Source organism: Epinephelus fuscoguttatus, linkage group LG13, assembly GCF_011397635.1.
Source record: "Epinephelus fuscoguttatus linkage group LG13, E.fuscoguttatus.final_Chr_v1".
NCBI classification, from domain to species: domain Eukaryota; kingdom Metazoa; phylum Chordata; class Actinopteri; order Perciformes; family Serranidae; genus Epinephelus; species Epinephelus fuscoguttatus.
In genome coordinates this window covers 24,105,521-24,125,111 of record NC_064764.1, presented here as the reverse complement: position 1 = coordinate 24,125,111, position 19,591 = coordinate 24,105,521, and the positions used below count along the sequence as shown (strand labels likewise).

Genomic DNA, 19,591 nt, shown 5'->3' with positions numbered 1-19,591 from the left:
ATCACCTAATGTTATGTAGCAGATGTGACATACTGTTGTCTTTTATTCACCACTCTTGCAATCACCCTCTTAATTCACAGCAAAACCAAAGTATTTGCAAATGCCAGACCTGTACTGGAGGATCGTCTGTTTCTGGTGTGGTAATGGCGTTACCAACCATTATGCAACAAGCTAGCCTAGCATAGCATGTATTGGTTTGGGGGTGGAAGGGGCAGACAGCACGTTGCCTGTTCGGTCATGTGGGCTGCCTTGTTGGCAAGAGTGGCACTGAGACCATTACGTTAAACACAGTTTAAGCTGTATATTTTGTTTACCAGGTATAAAAGTATTGTTCTGAGTATTGTTTGGTTTGTAATGCATACCATACCAAAGCCTAGTACTGACTAGTTCAATACAAATACATGTATAGTTGCACCTCTAGTCTGTATATAGGAACACTTTCTGCAAAAATGACAAAGTTATTTTTTCTAAAAGTTACAAAGCTTTAAACAAACCCATATTTATGTGATTGCACTTGCTGATTCTGTTGGAAAACACTCAGCATTTGACCTCAGCTGAAATTAAGACTTGCTGTGTATCCTACACAGATTTTCACAAGGTCTTGTTTGGTGTTTTTGCAGCACACATTTCCCCACGGTCCTCCACTGTGAACAAGTTCCTCCCAGATACTTTTCTGACTAATGTGAGCTCTCTTGGCGCATGTCTTCATGAAGTTTGGGGCTCGGGGCGGCTTGTTCAGGTGTTGTTTAGAAAGCAGTGTTGAAGGGTATGTGGATTGCTCAGGAGAAATGCCCAGACAATGAAAAGGAAGAAAAAAGAAATTTGTGCCATCACTGTTTATTGCTCTTCTTCCTAATATTTGTTCACCCAGTATACAGAAGCCATTAATCATGCTGTAGCCTTAGTATTCTGTTTGATGCGATGTAATCTCAATGCAGCTTCTGCAGTATATCATACTGCTCTGGGAGTGTGTGTAATTTTGATCATGTACAAAGTAAGATTAAAGGGAAAGCAAGAGGCTAAGGCTTGGATTTAGTCACACTCAACAACAACAGGGCTGTTTCTACACGCCTGCTTATGAGCCGAGAGAAGCCCTGATAAGCACTACGCTGCAAATCCCCAGCCACCCTGGTTTCTTTTCACTACTGTATTGATATCAGTAAGATTGGATTAGCAACACTATTATACATATTTATAGACCTGCTGTACAGTATATAAACAGAAGGCAATGAAAATATAGTAACCCCCAATCATTGGAGACTGAGAGGAAGACACTGAGGAGAAAACACTGCAGATCTCCAAGAAACCCAACATTCGTTTTCTTGTAGCCCGACCATGGTGCACTCAGTGAACTTTCAACATGTGCCCTTCACTGAGTGTATCAGTTCCCTCCTCACCAGTAGTAGCGGCGAGGCTCATTTAGAAGCAGCCACAGAGGATGTGTTGTTAGTATGCGTTTACTGGGTTACACTCTGCGTTTCTCACAAGCCAGCATGTCCCAGCTTCACCTCTTGACATTTCAGTGGGACCTGAGATCCAGGTCATGTGTCTGGGACTGCAGCCCTTTGATCCCCAGGGTATAAACTCATCATGAGGGATTGGGTGTAAGCATAATGGAATAAGACACCCTGCTAGAGGTGTCTGTTGCACAGCGCCTCCAAGATGTGACATCCATGCTTATTGCTACTGGGATATATATTGAATTAAAGTAGATGATGTAGTACTTTATTGCTTTTCACAGCTTAAGAGACAAAACAGAAAACCCGGCGGAGCTTTGAGGGAGCAGAGTCTCGTGTCTGGAGTCTGCGTCTCACAAACACAGCCCGTACTTATCCCAGATCATTACCCAAACAGTACATCTGCTTCTGTTTATCTGAAGTGATTAAAATCTTATAATCATCTGTCTGCTTATTGATACTCAGAATATTTTAACAAACAACTTTTGTTTTCTGAATGCGTTCGCTGAAGTAAGATGGAGATGGTAATGAATCTGACAGAAGTAAAGGTATAAACAATGTGGCGACATTGTCCTGTCTTTTTATTATAGTCACGGTGACTGTTAATGGGCTGCATCGACTTTGTGAAATGAAAATATGTGGCAGTATTTTACAACGTATGTTGCCAGTGAACCATTGCCACGGTAGGGTCTTTCATTATATCAGCCACTTACTTCCATTTTTTGCTTTCATACAATACAATGAAAATAATTAGTTGATTTGTGCATTTCTATCGTTTCTATCTATTGTTATTAGTGTTGGTTATTACTATTTGGAAGCATTTGTGTAGCGCTATTAGAGTATGGGAAGAGAACATTTATTTCTATGAATAAAATATCAGACATCTCACATTTTAAAATACCACTGTATCGCTAAAAGCTTAATGTGATGATTCATGATGAATGAAAAGGAATTATTTTTTCAAAAGACTGACAGGGTTTAAAGTGACAGAGTTTCTCTAGAGTGTTTTAACACAATAAAAGAATTAAGAGCTACTTCCACAACTACAAGGGCTGGGCTAGTGTGAACAAACTGGTTTGATACTAAGCCAAACACCAGAATGGACCGGTATATCAAATTTTACCAGGTGTCCCACTTGACTCAGCAGCTGCCCCTGGGTGGGACATAATGACACTGTCATGTTAACTATCAGTAGCTATCAGCTGTGCACTCGCGATAAGACTGAAGACATAACCACTTAAAAATCAAATGAGCCTACTTGCTATCTTCCTGGGTGTTTGTAACGTTACTTTTTCAAACAGAAAACTTGTGTTTATTAGGGCTGTAGTCAACCAAACAAAATCTTGGTCGACTAAAGTCACACATAATCTTCAACTAATTGATTAGTCGTGGGGGGAAACAAAATCTGCACGTTATTTTTACTTCTGCGGCAGTGTATCTGTGCCACTCAATTACACCTCCAAAACACTAGTTGGCGGTGGAGGACTGTGTTAGGTGCTGTAAAGTTTAGTTCAAATCAAACTTTATGTACATAGTTGATTCAAAACACACATTAAATATGGCTTAATAGAGACAATTTTAAACACAAGTATGCAAACCGGCTTCTCTATAAATCGCAGAACCGACAGACAAACACTTGTCTTTATCTGGACACATTTCCCCCACCAATACAACATGCTAACGTTATCAGCACAAGTCTATGGCATTTTACATTGTATGAATTAGCCTAGCGTCTAGCGATCTTTTCCTCTTCTCATATGAAGCCAGGGACAACAGCACCATGTAGCAAAGGTAACGGCACATAACTTGGCTCCATTACAACTCAAAACATTCACCAACAAAACAACTGTCTTATACTAATCACGTTTTCCAAGCAAATACAACATGCTAATGTTATTAGCGCCAGCCTATGGCATTTTACATTGTATACATTAGCCTGGCGTTGAGCGGAGATTTCCTCTGCTCATATGAAGCCAGGATAAATCACACACAAGACTTAAAATGCTATTTTAGTGGAGGCTTTATTGTCTTCACAATTTATTGTTTCTTATCTGTGAAAGACAAGTTAAGTAGCCAGCTGATGCCTTATTTAGTTTTTACAGTGAAATACGAAGATACTGTGTAGATCAGGGTGTCGAACTCATTTTAGTTTACAGATCTTTCCCTTTCTTTGTTTAAAGAATTACATTTCCATCACCACACCAAACCAAAGTGAAAGAAAATAACTGTACTCTGGTCGGGGTGGAAAAACCTCTGAAGCAGCATTTTATATAATAAAAAGCTACACAATGTTTAACTTGCTCCTGAAACCTGGCACCTCTTACCCTTCACAAGTGCATCACTATTAGGTGTGCAAAGTCATCCAGTCGGCCAGATTGGACCCTTTGGTGGGCCGGTTTGGCACCCCTGGTGTAGCCTAGATAAGTCCTCATTTCAACTTAATGAATCAGCCATTATTTGTCATTATTACAGCACATTTAAAGTAATCCAGGGTGGCCAGTAGCTCAGTGGGTAGAGTGGGCTCCCCATGTAAAGGCAGCATCCCTGCTGCACTTCCAGCTCCCTTCCAGCTTGTGGCCTTTTGCTGCATGTCGTCCCCTCTCCCTTCACACTTCAAAAACAGTCCTGTCATTGAAGGCAAAAAGCCCCCAAAAAATTGTGGAAAAAAAAACAACAAAAAGAAACGTGTCATCTGGCGATAGTTTAGGTCAAAACAGCGCTTGCAGCCGGTTAGGACATCATCTGCTTCAGATCCAAAATGTGTTCATAGTTTCTTGAGAGACTAACTCAACTCATCACCCCTAAAAAACACATAAACGTTCCAGTAAACAAATATAGCATGGCCGCTCTCCCACCTCTACTAAAATTTGATCTCCTTCATGTTGCAGACATCGGCCTGAGCTAAGCAGTAAATTGCACGCGGCCTGTCAGACACCAGTGGCTCCGTTAGTCCATTTATAAACATGATATCATGTTAATCACGTTGTCATGTTGCTTATTGCTAATGCAATGTGAGTAGCATTCAGCACTGTGATGCCGTCAGCACAGGTTGATGATGTAGGCTACTTCTTGATTTGCCAGAACATGTTATAACATCAAATGCTGGATCAGCCGGTTTACATAAAATCAAACTGATGTAAGCTTACACATCGGACCTGGACAGGGAAATCCAGAAATCGAACCAGCTGTAACTGCTACTACTGTTACCAGAACTACTACTACAACTACTACTGATAATAATCATCATAACAGTAGTAGTAATAATGATAACAATGATTATTTGTCCTCTAAATCTGCTAAGAACAGATTCCTGTCTGTTTTCTAAGTCTGCCCTGCAGGTGTGATTGTTGTTGGCAGGAACATTTTTAATATATTCGGTGTCAGCTTAATATGTAACAAGTCACACCAGTTCTCTGTGAGGTTTGTCTGTTAGTCAGGGCGGGTGTGTTTGACTCTGTAGAGCTACAAAAATACCTCCAGTCCTCTCTTTATGACACTTAGCACGGGGCAGAGGTAGAGGTAGGGGTCCTGGCACATCAAACATTAACACATATCACCACGATCAGGTCACGTCTGTAATTTGCAGACCTGGGGAAGGTCATCAGTGTTTTTTTTATCTCCTCCAGGCCTCACCACTGTCACTTGCTTTATTTTAGTCTTACCAGGCGAAATATCCAGCGACTTCAGCTAAGACAAAATGCTGCTGCCAGACTTTTATCACATTCCAAGAAAGCTTATCATAATAAAATATTTTCTGACCATACTCAACTCTCTGTTTTAGAATAGATTTTCAAGATTGCTTAAAAGATCCTGCTGTGTGATCAGCCATTTCGCCACAAGCATCATTGCTGCTTGAGATATTTTGGCAAAGCCTTTTAGCTTTTTAGTGGGTCCCAAATCTTTGTTTAATACACAAAGTGGCTGAGCCTTTGCCGTTCAGTCGTCTTTTGAATCTGGTCTTTTGGGGGGGAGTTAATGGAATTTTAAACGTCATCCAATTCTGATTTTGTTTGCTTTTTAACCATCTGTTGCTGTATTCTTCCTGTTTCATTGTAAATGGCTTGTTACATTGTTAAGAGAATTGCTTTATAGATAAATGAGTTATCACAGTCAGATGCCACTGAGAGTGAAACTTCAGCAGTGTGTTAATTTTTCCACTCATTTCACATATTTCTTGTGCAGTTCCCCTTAACTTAACTAACCCCTTTAAGCTTTAGCAACGTACTTTACAACAACACATCTATTTACTTAAATAATTAGAAATATACCAGTACTGATAAAGATCTTGAGAATAGCAGGTTACTCCTGCTTTTCCTATTATTTTATTGCAGGCTACATGTTATCTTCAACCAGCTACTTGTTACGTGACACGTGTTGTTTCACCACAGCAACCACCAGCAACCTATCTAATCAACATAGGAGACAATAATGGCAATTCATTAATTCATTCATTTTCCATAACCGCTGATCCTGTTAGGGGTTGCGGAGGACGTGGAGCCTATCCTAGCTGACATTGGGCAAGAGCTAGATTACACACTGGACAGGTCGCCAGACTATCACAGAGCTGACACATAAGCCCTTTTTAGATAGGAGTTGTGCAAATTTGCAGGAAAGCCCAATTAGTCTTTTTTCAGCATTGGCAGTATAAAAATAAAATCGGGGAGTGTGGCAAAATGCTGCCTACCTACTTTTGTTTATACAGAATGTGCCTTTTTTGGGGCAATGCAGGGTGTGAGCAAGTAACAAAACGTGTAGCTCAGCGCCGTAAACAGTAGCGTACTCCAAGGTAAGCCGCGGCTGGTCAGTCCTTCGGTGATTCTCTCGTAAGTCAGCCTGTTCTTCACCGTTCCTGTCATCTGACAGTTAATGGCCTCTTCATTTGCGAGGACAAGGAGGGCAATTCTTTGTTTCCTCACTTGCTCCTCTTTACAGTGTCTGTCAGGTTTGTGTTTCCCTCTTGCTCCTAGCTGCTTGCTAATTCCTGCTATCAGCTGTTTCCTGTGGCTCGCACGTGCGGCGTCATCAACAGCTCCTCCCACAAGTCATCAACAGCCCCTCCCGTTGCAGAAGGCTGCCTCGGTCTTTTTAAACTAAAAGAGTTCCGCCAATATGACTACCCTACGAGGCGGAAAATTGGGTACCTCGGATCAACTCGCCAATCCGGCTCTGTGTATCTAAGCGCTCACAGCTTGCCGGCAAAACGGCCCAACATTCGCGGAAAATCTGGCAGTGTAAAAGGGGCTATAGAGACAGACAACCATTCACACTCACATTCACACCTACAGGTAATTTAGAGTCACCAGTTAACCTGCATGTTTTTGGACTGTGGGAGGAAGCCGGAGTACCCAGAGAAAACCCACACTGACACAGGGAGAACATGCAAACTCTGCACAGGGGTCGAACCCCCCACCCCAGGTTCGAACCAGAAAGCCTCTTGCTGTGAGGCAACAACACTAACCACTGCACCACCGTACCACCACAGTGTTATCAATATATTACCCAGCCCTACTTAAAAGTCCCATGCAACTTAACTTCAACTTTATTTTTGTCCATGGAGAGGGCAGTTGGTTGTGCAGCAAGTAAAAACACACAGCCTATTTGATAACATTTTATGTGGCTGCTTATTTCAGTGCTTTCTGTGTGGTCAACCATTGGCTCGTTCTGTTTGCCTAGCAACAACAACACAACAATCCTGTCGGTCTGCTTTACAAGTTAAAACAGGAATGGCAGCTTTGCATCCCTGTGTGGTCAGGTCTGTAGGTTTCCACTGTGACAGAAGAATGACATTCCTCATCCTGCTGGATAATGCAGTCACATTCAGTTTCTATTTCATATACTGAACGCATGCATTGTCTTTGTGTGGCTTGATGTATGTCATCTTGATGTGTGTGTGTGTGTGTGTGTGTGCTAAATGTTCGTACAGAATATGGGGAAAGGGTAAGACAGGAGACAGGATACGCGGATGCATAGCTCATACTGCATTGCGATGATTTATAGTATAGTATAGCTGGTTCTTCTTTATAATCTCAGTTGGACCTATTCTGGTTAAATAAAGGTTAGATAAAAATATATATATGTAATCATTTAATGACTTTTTGTGTCCATCTTCTTGTGCATGTACACGTGTATTCACAAAAGTCAATAAGGCTATAAAATGTGATAGGAACTTCTACTCTTCAGGGTCTTCATATTGAATTCATCTAGCAAAAAGCTTTTGTCCAAAGTAGTTTACAATGAGTGTATTCAGTATCTATATATCAAGAGCTAGACATCTTCAAGAGTGCATCACTTCTAATAAAACTACTACAGTAAGAGTGTCCTCGGCACCACAGTACAGTTACATTTTTATAGTTTTAAAGAAAATGAGACAGAAGTCTGGGTGCTTCTGAAAAGGTGGGTTTTCATACTCAAAGACTTTTAATAAGACTCTTGTTGAGGCTTCATGGAACATGGGAAAAATGTCCATTAGCTGCTACCCAGGAGCTTTCACTGCAGACATCTTGACAGGGCATTTGATTGTTGAGGATAAGAATAGTGAGTGCAGCACACTTTGGAAATCATCTAATAAAATCAGCCTCACTAGGTCAAGCAGTCAAGTTTTTATTTGCCATCTGAAATGTCACCATACTAGCTCACACATGGCAAAACAGAGGATTACTGATAAAATGTTGCACTTTACACACACAGCCGACATATGGCCTGAATGTAACACGGCTGGAGAACAGCTGATTCAGCCAGGGGTTTACAATTTCTACACCATACATCATCCTCGGACAGTTAGCCACTCAAACATTGGCCTTTTTCAAGAAAAGAGCCCGAATGAGATAAATGCTCGGTTTGAATCAGCTACGTGGAATCAGCAGCTATTCAGTCATTGTTCCCCAGAGCCCCATTAGGCTGCAAATTCTTCTAATTTGTCTTCTCCCTAAAAAGACAAAGGTGTTTCTAGAACTGCACAACTTTCTCATGGTTATCAATCTGTCTGGAGTGATAATCTATCTTGAAAAACATTTGAAAAGTGTCAGCAAGGTGTGATCTGGGAAACTTGCAACTTTACATTTCCCCCACTAATATATTTGTGACTTGTGAACTAAGATACTGTAGTAAGATACATAGGGAGTTCTTGAACACAACATACTGTAAGTAAGACATCTGTGTTTGTATTGGTCACATGTCCAGAAATGCAATACTTAGTTTCAGCATTTCTAAATCAAATTTTTCTAACAATGCAAGTGTGATTGTTGATTTATACATCCAAATATTTCCTTGAATTATTAACATTATCCCAATTCAGCTGTGCTTTGAATATCTTTTTTTTCCCAATTTATGCGTTTTGAGATCTCAGTGCAAATTAAAACCAAAAGCCAATATAAAGAGAAAGTGAACAGAGAAGCCTCTGGTAGCCCACTCCATTACCATTCTACTTCTTTCTACAAACCGATCAGCATATTAGGGCTGCCCCTGACTAATAATTATCCTAGTGGACCAGTAGTTGTCATTTAGGCCATTAGTCGACTAGTCACCCGCATGTTTACGATACTAATTTAATTATTAAATGATATATTTTAGGTGGGGCAACACAATGGTTTGAGTTAAAGGTGTGAGAAAGAATAGTATCAGTAACATTGTTAACACTGTGCTACATTACAGAGAAATCCAAAACCGTACTTCATTAATATAGGCCTATATTTTATCTACAAGTGCACGTCACACACTGAGCGAGCCGCCTGTTAATGTCGCTGTGGGCTAATAGACATGTAGCTACTAACATGTTTCAGATGATACATCATGTTTGTAGTCGACCAATGAAGATGAGTTTACATATCACCTTGGGTTCGTCCTTCACCTTCTCAAAATGATCCCACACTTTGGATTTCCTGCCCGACATGTTACTAACTAGCCTGTGGAATAACCGCAGGTACCAGCCCTGGAAATTAACGTGACTCCTCTCTGACTGCTGAGCGTGGTCACTTCCTGTGTCTGTCCTTTCAAATTAAATTCCCACATGGTCCAGTCATATAGGTTTTGATTTGTGTTGACAAGGCGCAGCTCCTAATAGAGTTTCATGGGTTTTTTTTTCTTTTCTTCTGCAACTAAGCGACCAATGAAAACTTGCCAACTAATGACCTTTCTGCACGACGAACATTTGGTCAACTATTAGGGGGCAGCCCAACAGCAGACTCTCTAGGAGACAGTACAGATTGGGTATCCGAAGCACTATGGTGTCTGTTTGTAGCTTGAGTAGTATTGACCAATCACCAATCATTAGGTTACCTGCAGGTAAACAGTTAATGTGGAGAGCAAAAGAGAACGCATCGGCCAAAATGCCATCTTGGAACCCATCGGCTACAGCATTGCAGCTTTTTATTAGCTTTTTAATAATTAATCTGCATTCATATGCAGATATCTGACTATGGAGATAAATAAAATGCTGTCTGGACCTGTCTCAAGTTGCTAATTGAACTGTAAACAATGTCCAGTGCACCAAAGAGGATGTCTTGGCCCGCATGTGTAGATCTCCCAAAATATTGGCTGTTGCACCCTAGTCTCGCCACCAGACAATCAGAGATTTCTGCCTTCTGATAGTCTGGGGACACTCCTTTCTAAAGTGCGTTTAACACACCGGCGAAAACGGCCGGCAACAAAGCAACGCCTCTTGCATTTTTGAAAAGGACACGCCCTCCTGGAAATGTGTGTTCCCCCTTTTCTCGTCCGCAAACACACAGAGAGCTTGAAATGCCGAGAGATTTAACTCCGTTTTATCAAACGTGTGCTCCAAGATTGCCTGTCTCCTCAATAATCTATACACCAGTCTAGTTACAACATAACAATCAAATGTTTCAGTGTGTTGTTATGCTGTTAAAGATCTATTCCTTTTGTATGCTTACTTTCTCCCAAGCCGAACAAGTAGCTCAATTTAGGTGTTAAACATGATTTATCAAATTTCATTGCTGTGAAGAAAGATTGTGTCTGTGGTATTGATGCTGATCTTGTCTATAGTAAGTGCTGTTTATTAGTTAGTGTGATGACTGATGAAACCTCTCAAGCTCCACTGGTCACACATTAGTATCATATCCTTTTTGAATGTGAAGTCTTAGACATAAAAAAACAGAGAAAGATGAATAACTGGAGTACAAAATGCTTGACAGCTAACTCTGGCTGATGAGTGGGCAAAAAACTATTTTTCATAATTAAATATTTAGACATTTAAATGCGGGTTAAATTGTTTGTCAGTGATCACACACAGTGTGACTGACAGCTCTAACAAATGTTCAGAAGTCTTGGGTCAGTAGAACGTCTCTCTTGTCTCATCTCTCGTGGCACTGTGGCAACTTTTTTAATAGATGGCAGTATTCTGATAAAAATTTAAAAATGACAAAGACTCCTAACTGAAGTGCAATCTGGCAAACTAAGTTTTATATTAAGTAAAAAGAAAACATTTAAATCCTCCTGGAAATAATGCAGTTACTGACTGACTGAATATAATTCAGCTTATAATGGATTTTGAAGGAGCTGTTCAGGTGCTAATGGGTGCTGTCACTCCCTTTCTTCTTGCAGGTAAGCAGCACTCCAGCATGTATTCGAGCACTGACAAAGATGCTGTACTGCCCCTTTTGTCAGGGCATGCCATCAGTTAAACCCTGTAAGAACTACTGCCTGAACGTTATGAAGGGCTGCCTGGCCAATCAAGCTGATCTGGATCCAGAGTGGAACCTGTACATCGGTAAGTCTTTGCAAGCAGCACTCCAGCTGTTTTCCACCTGCTGTTCTGTTATTTCCCATCAGACCAATTAAATGTTTTTCTATGTATTAATGCCTGCATGTATGGCTCTACGGTATGGTGAAATTGGTCTAATGGATGTGGATGGATATGAGTAATGGATATGGGGAGGAAAAAGAACATTATATCAGCGGTGGCGATAATGAGATATTTCTAGAGTGAATCTTCCCATTCACCGTTGTGTAACAGCTATAACTGTGTTGCTTTGCACAGTGTTGCATGTTAATAGAAGGCTGACACCAGTAAGTAACAAGAATGACTTTAAAACAGTATAAGCTGTTCTGAGAATGGGCTTGAGTTAAATAATATTTAAAGCTGCGTGTTTTGGACCGACAAACAAATGTATAATAGAGCTGAAAGCAGTTTAAAGCTGCAGAGAGGGGTGTTGAATGGATGAGATTAGCTGCAGGCAACCTTTTTTCATTCAATTTAATCTCACAAATATCACTTAATGTGGCTTCACACCTTTTGTCTGGTAGACACCTTACAGTTTGAAAATGAATGATTTGGGTGTTTCGAGACAGATGTTAATATTTTTACCAGAGCCACCACTGAACATTTAATAGAGGTCGACTGATTGTGGATTTTTAAAGGCCGATATAATAACAGTAATTTGTCCCAGCAAAAAAATAAATAAATAAAAAAAAAATAAAAAAAAAATTGCGGATTAATCAGCCAATATCACCCAACGCTGCAGAAAAATGCAGAAATGAACAATCTTTGACTTTATTAGTAACTGAATAACTGTTCAGCTGAACATCTGAGTCAAAGTTATGAATGCTTAAAATAAAACTGAATCATTGAATGTTAAACTCAAAGCAATAGATACATAAATAATCATATAAATCTGGAACTGAAAATCCATATCAAAGTAATAAATAAATAAATCTGGAACTGAACATCAAACTAACTGTAAAAAATCTAGGACGGACTCATTTTTATATATTATATATATTTGTATATGAATACTGTGATTACTTTTTAATAGTTGGTAATTAAGGCTTATTTGACAGGGGTGAAAAAAATGCAAGTGTAATTTGAAACATGATATTTAAATATGAAATAGTTTTGTGTTTTCACTTAAAATATCTTATCAGTGATTCATGAGCCATAAAATACAAGACTGGGTCAAAACCTTGTAAATGGCTGGACCTTGTATAAAACACTCAGAGGCTTTTATTTTGGAATGAAAGCTTTTAATTTGAAACAGGAGGTGACTGCATTCACTCAGTCAAATTGTGCGTTCCAATACCCATACTACCATACTGTATAGCATGCCAGAAAAATATTTAGTATGTCCCACTACATAGTATGTCAAGGGCAGAATGCCAGAAATACCAGGATGTTCTACTACATCCTGTCCAATTTTGCAGTCTGCAAGCTATAACCAGTCAACCTCTAATACTTAGTGTTGGAATTTGAATATCACGGTGGTGCAGTGGTTAGCATTGTCGCTTCACAGCAAGGGTGTTCCTGGTTTGAACCAGGGTGGGGGAGCCCTTCTGTGTGGCGTTTGCATGTTCTCCGTGTCATCGTGGGTTTTCTCTGGGTACTGTGGCTTCCTCCCACAGTCCAAAGACATGCAGGCTAACTGGTGACTTTAAATTGTCCGTAGGTGTGAATGTGAGTGTGAATGTTTGTCTGTCTCTATATGTCAGCCCTGTGATAGTCTGGCGACCTGTCCAGGGTGTACCCCGCCTCTCACCCAATGTCATTTCACAGTTGGGTATTGAGATACTAATAGGACTCAATTTATAATGGCCTTTCTTTGCTTCCACAATACCTGGTGTTAATTTCGGCCCAAGCAAGCTGGATGTATGTAACTGTAGAAAAGCATTTTACAATGGTTTTGTTCAAACTGGATCAATATGAGAAACAGAGTGTAGAAAATACGCCTCAGGTCAGAATGTTTACCTTGTAAGCCTGCAGGATTGCAGAAATGGGTGTGTTACGTTGTTGAGTTTGGCTTGCTATTTTAAGAGAGGTTACAGCTGGTGCTGCCTTGTTATCATGTTTTGACAACATCAGTTCCATTGACACACATTGGGACCTCAGATAAGAGGCTGCTTTATTTGTCATTCTTCTATCAGTGTTTTCTGGCATGAAAAGATTTTATTCATGGGATTCTGCTCTCCTGCTGGGCTAAATGGGGACTTGTAATAGGGCAGAAGTGCACCGCGGGGAGTGTCAAGTTTTGTGAGGAGGAGTTCAATGGGAACTTGTTCAGCTCAGAGACAAAAAGTACAAACATGAATGTAATATTTATATATTTATTTAATATTTCATAGAATGCCTAACACGGATGACTCCTGCTGTCATTTAGATAGGCTCATCCTGTAGGGTTGAACTGAAGTGGTGACAGTGAAAACGTGACTAGGCTGCTGTGAGGAACATGAGAAAGAGCTCTGGTTGTTACTCACCAGCCTGTGGCAAATAAAGCATTAAAATCCACAAATGAAGAGTTAAAGGTACAGTAAAATTTAAAATGCAAGTTCTGTTTGTGTGTCCATTTTGTTATACTCCAAATATATGACCATAAGGCATGTTTGTGCATTTAAATTTGAAAATCATGTTCTTTTCTCTTCTTGTAAAACATAATAATATTTTTTTATGACTCATGCTGCATACCAGGATGTTTACACAAATGTTTCCAATCAATCAGGATTTTGGGTAACCAGCTAAGCCCTCACCTCATATAAAATCCAGTGTGGAACCTAATGGTTGTTATAGCTAGCAGAGTAATATCATGGATCAGAGCTGTGTGTTTATATGGCAGTTGACAAACAATTTCTTGTTGGCATTTCCAATAGACTGCTGTTGAGATCTGTTCTGTTAATTTCCTCTCATCCTCCACCTCCTGATCAAACATCACTGGTTAAGGATTCTCCAACAACTAATGCTCGCAAGTCATGCTCACTTTTGAGCGATCAAAAGCCCCAAAAGATTTGATTAAATCCATCTCAAAAGTATTCCCTTACTCACATACTCGGTTTCATTTATATGTAATGTCATAATATTTCATATAACAGAAGATTAAGATGCTCTAAGTGTGTTTCACTGGGACTTAAATTTGTAGTTGGTAACTTTAATAGAAATATGTTTTTGTCATATTTGCTGCGACTATCATATCCACACAGCAGTACATGAGACAGATAATCCATGGTAAAAAGTCATGTTCCTCGTCCTCCTAGTGCTCCTACTGGCATTTGTAAGAATCCACCACGCTTCAACAAAAGGATCAATCAGAGCCACAGAGTATAAAGCCCCGAGTTCCGCCAAGCAGTACGGTACAATACGATTCGGTTTGCTTTTTTCCCATTTCCACTGTGAAAAGTTGTGGATGGTACCAATGGAACAGTTCTTTACTGTCCCCATTTTTGGTCCCCCCTCTGTTGGGGTACCTAGCACACAGATCTGGTACTGAAAGGTGGAGCTGTGAACACTGCAGTCTGTTGATTGGTCAATAGAGGACGGTCACTCTGCTCATAGTCTCGCTCACCAGACCTTTCTCAAGAAAAGAAAGGTCTGGCTGGGCCGACTCTCACTTTAAGATTGGAGAAAAAAACGCCCCAGCTGCTTGTATTTCTTTCAGCCAATCACAATCGTTCTGGGCCGTGCCACAGCAACGGTGTGCTTGCAAAAATATTGCCCGGGGGAAACAGGTTTTGGTGTAACATGCCCACAAAAATATCGCCTACAGGAAGCGAACCATGGCAGAAAAATGGCTACATCCCCGCAAGATCAAACACTGCAAAAGTTAGTAAAGCACGTGTTGAAATCTGCAACTGGAGGTGGTAGGGCGGGACTTCAGCGGGTGGTTCGTTCCACCCAATGAGAGGCTGATCTATGCAGCGAACTTCCGCCCAATCAGACTACTCTGCTCAGGGCTGAGTTGTGGCGGGTTTTGATACTCACGTAACCACTGTTTATACCGTAGAGGGTTTTATTAATAGACTGTAACTATAAAATGAGAGGATGTTATGCTGCCTCTCGCAGCAGGTGGAGTCTTAGAAAAAAAAAAAAAATTCACTGGGCCGACTGCCGGCGACTTTTATGGTGGAACGTTAACTTCTAAAGTTACTTGAAGCATTAGTCAATGACATGGATCCATCAGCACACCTTAAATTTCAATGTGGCAACTTTGACCATTACTTTAGTTTTTATATGACATACTCTTTTAGTAATGAGTGGATCTACAAGCATTTAAAAATATATATTAATTTCAACCAGATTATGTGAACTGAACATATATTCTAATCCTTTGAGAAAAAAAGCGTTGCGGTGCGTCGTTCCTGTGGGCTCCGGCGACACTAAATCCCTGAGTTTGCCTGAGAAGGACTAAATGCACAAACACGCTATTTTTAAATATTCCATGGAGAGAGTCTCTCACTGCAGCAATGTTTGCTGCAGTTCTGAAAACGTCGGCATGCAACCTCGTTCTGTGGACGATAAATGAGGTGCAGACTGATAAAGGAGGAAATACAGTGAGTGCTGGACGGAGCAGTAAGTGACAACAACCCAGCCCACATGAAAGAGTACTGTTTGCGGTGGAAATGCTAAGCAAACCTAGGGTCTGGGTACCATGTCTGAAGGGTTACTTATGGTTCCAGAGGTACCATACCAAAAGTGTTTGGTGGAAATGGGGCTTAACGCATCCTCCAATCATGTCAATCATTACTCGTGAACACGGTCAAACTGTCAAACTAGGCAGCACTGATCAAATATGTTCACAAGCAGTGATTGATATGATTGACAGCTGCATTAGAGACTCCTTGGCTCTGATTGGTTGTTTTCATTCAGCTGTGGTTGATTCCTGCAAATTAAGAGCACTAGTAGGGTTCAGAGGAGCATGTTTTTGTTTTGTTTTTTTACACAGATTAACTGTCTAATGTACCACTATAGGGATGTTGTGTCAGTTTCATACAATATGGCAAAAAGTTATTTTCATAAAAGTTACCAACTGGAGCTGTAAGTCCAAGACTTAAAACTCACAGCAGCAGAGTCCTCATATTTTATTCGCTTATCAGACGTGTAGTAACAAACGCCTACTTATATGTCCAGCAGATTCCCAGCACTTGATGAATGTACCTCAAGTATTCACTCCCCTTTTTGCTCTTGTTGGTCCTCATGTTTGTTTTTTTCTTTTTCTTGGTCCTCCTCACCAGTCCCTCGTCGTCTTTGGCTCTCTGCCATTTTACATGGGGCATGTAGTGTACAACCAGCTTTTGCAAGCTTGTGACCTTAGAGCAGCTGCAAAAAGTTTCATGCTAGTCTTTTTGAGAGCCACTGGGACTATATGGACCAACGAACCAAAACAATGAGCCGCTCAAAGAGGGTGGAAAGCTGCAAAGAGCCGTAGGGTAGAGGGTTGATTCTCAGTTGGATCAGCAGCGCTACCAACATATTCACGTTACACAGTCATTTGATTCAGTCTTATTATCGAAGCTATATCTCAGTGGTGCTTTTAATGTATATTTGATGTAGATGTCGAGGACAGATGTGAGGAATGAGTTTCACGACAGAGAGAAAATGACAAGTGCATAATGGAAAAAAAAACCCTCAGTGAATTAAACTGTTTAATTTAATATCTATCAAAGCATATGACCTCTTGTTTAAGTCTTAGTTTTGTTGGTAATCATTGGGGATGTTCGTGCAGACTAATTTACCTGATGTTCAAATGGAAGCTGACGAGCCAACTAGTCTGAAATGAAGAAAACACTCATAAAACAGTCAAAATTTGACACATTTTAATCTAAAAGGTTAATAAATTATAGTAAATAGTTGATTAAAAGTGAAGAAAAATATTGATACCATATTATAAGAGCCATTTGAAATTGTTAATCACATTTTCAGTAACCAAAATGCATGTTAAATGTAGCCGAAACACGCAGCACTTTGCTCCATGCTTTATGAACACTGCAAATTATCCAACAAAATATGACAACTCACCAAATAACTGTTAATGTTTATTCACTGTGTATTTAATATCACAACTCCCAATTCATTTCCATTCAAAAAACAATATGCGTTAACTCTATCTTGCACAAGTGTGCACACAAATTGACACAAACATACGTCCAGGCTACTCTCTCTCTCAATCTCCCATGGGCCCCAGAAGCACTTCTCTTGTTCAGCCTGACTGTGTGTAAAAAGGCTGGGGCATGCTTTCCACGCTGAACGTCCGTGGACAGCTGCAGCCTCATCCTGCACACAGTTGCATCCGTGAGAGCGCACGTGTGTTTGTGTACGTGTGTGTGTGAAAGAGACAGAGAGGAAGAGCTGTTGAAGATCCCATGATTAGTCTCGCATGCTGATCCAAAGTCCTTCCGCTTCCCTCTGGGCATCTTAATAATAAGCTCAACTGACTTGTATTTCTGGTGCCGACTAGTGAGGGTAGCAATGGACTAGTCAGCTAATTGCGCACATCCCAGGTAATCAGTGAGGTCAGGGGTTGTTTTGTTTGTTTTGCAAAGCACTGGAGAATAACCTTGTTAACAGATTACTGTGATGATAGAACACAGTATGTACTACACCTTTATCCATGGTGTCTGACAGTTTATTTCTGTGACCGTACCTTGGTTGACAGGCAGGGGGGAAAAAAGCTGAATTTGTGGGTGTTTGCTGTGGATGCATACAGCCACTATTATTGATGTGGAAGCAGATCTGTTTGAATGATCTGTGGTGGCCTGAATGTTCTTTATGTTCAACAAGCACAGTGTAGCAGCAGTGTGGAAGGAGAAAGGAGTTGTTGGGGAACTTTCTTTTAAAAGCGGGGGTGTAGTGAAAGTAAACATACATTAATGAAGTTTGCTAACTTTGGGGCAGTGCGGTAGTCGACAGTTCTGGTGGACATTTTGTACTGTTTGAAACATGCAGTGATAGCTGGTTGAATAAAAAGATCACAAAGGCTATCATTAATTTATGTGCTGCCAAAGTTTTCTAAAACTGGCAACTGCTGTTTAACATCCTTGGATTTTAAACCAAGTCGACAAACACTGAGGTAGGTTAAATAGCTTGGTGCAGGCTTGGCTTTAAAGCCAACTTCATACTATGTCCTACTGTGTTTAATTCAGTGATCATTTTGGTATTTAATGAGGGTAAATTCAGCACAGTGTTATTTGAACGATCAAGCTTCACCAACTCCAGCAGCTTGCGTGCTACTGATATAGTTCACTGCATATGTGAGCATTATGAAAATGAACCATAAACGCAAATACATATTTTATCTGCCCACTCCATCTTGTTACACAAGACCTCATTTAGTATGTATTTCTTAGAATAGACAAGCCTACACATGTTTCTGAAAACACATACAGTACATGCTTTTAATTAAAGGTTTACTGCGCAGGACTGTTGGTTACTATTTGCAAAGACACGCGCCAGCTGAAGTGAAAGTAAAAGACAACCCCTGATTCACTCTTGCTGGTGTTTTGCCTCACTATATTTGCATTTTTTGGCACCGTCTCTGTTGGATGGCTACTGCTTATAGTCTGGCGCCTAGTTGCTGCTTTATGAAGCCCCGACATCACCTGAGTGCTGTGGGGGTACACGCTCATTAAAATCCTGAACATAGCAAATCCATCCATACATTTTCATCCACTTATTCGGGGCCAGGTCACGGGGGCAGCAGGCCTAGCAAAGCACCCCAGACGTCCCTCTCCCCAGCAACGCTTTCCAGCTCCTCCTGGGGGACCCCAAGGTGTTCCAGGCCAGATGAGATATGTTATCCCTCCAGCGTGCTCTGGGTCTGCCTCCTGGCCTCCTACCAGTGGGATGTGCCAGGAACACCTCTAATGGGAGGCAGACCCGAGAGGCATCCTGATCAGATGTCCGAACCACCTCAACTGGCCCCTTTCAACGGGAAGGAGCAGCAGCTTTACTCCAAGCTCAGAACTCCAAACTCCTTACCCTATCTCTAAGGCTGAGCCCAGCCACCCCATGGAGGACACTAATTTTGGCTGCTTATATCTGCAACCTCATTCTTTCGGTCACTACCCAGAGCTCAAGACCATAGGTGAGGGTAGGGATGTAGATGGACCTTCCAGCTCAGCTCCCTCTTCACGACAAGTGCCCAGCACAGCGGGCACATCACTGTGGATGCCGCACCAAACTGGAAATCCATCTCACGCGCCATTCTACCCTCACTCGTGAACAGACCCCAAGATACTTGAGGAAGACCATGATGAAACAGCATATTCAGACTCAAGCATGTCACCCTGTATGGGGACACCACTGTATTTCTGAGCTTATCTTGGGCTTGTGGAAAACAGTGAAGAGATACAGTGCACATACACAAGACTAATTCAGTCAATTCATAGATTGTGTTTTATGGGATTCTTAATTATGGCTGCTA

The 19,591-nt window shown here is 40.9% G+C and overlaps 1 protein-coding gene across 1 annotated transcript in view; it reads left to right on the top strand.

Moving 5' to 3' along the window:
- Positions 1 to 19,591, top strand: part of LOC125899927 (glypican-6-like) — a 146,897-nt gene that overhangs the window by 55,985 nt on the left and 71,321 nt on the right. The window contains exon 4 of the mRNA XM_049594597.1: positions 11,016 to 11,181. Coding sequence (XP_049450554.1) covers positions 11,016 to 11,181 — 166 coding nt within the window. The remainder of the gene's footprint in view (positions 1 to 11,015; positions 11,182 to 19,591) is intronic.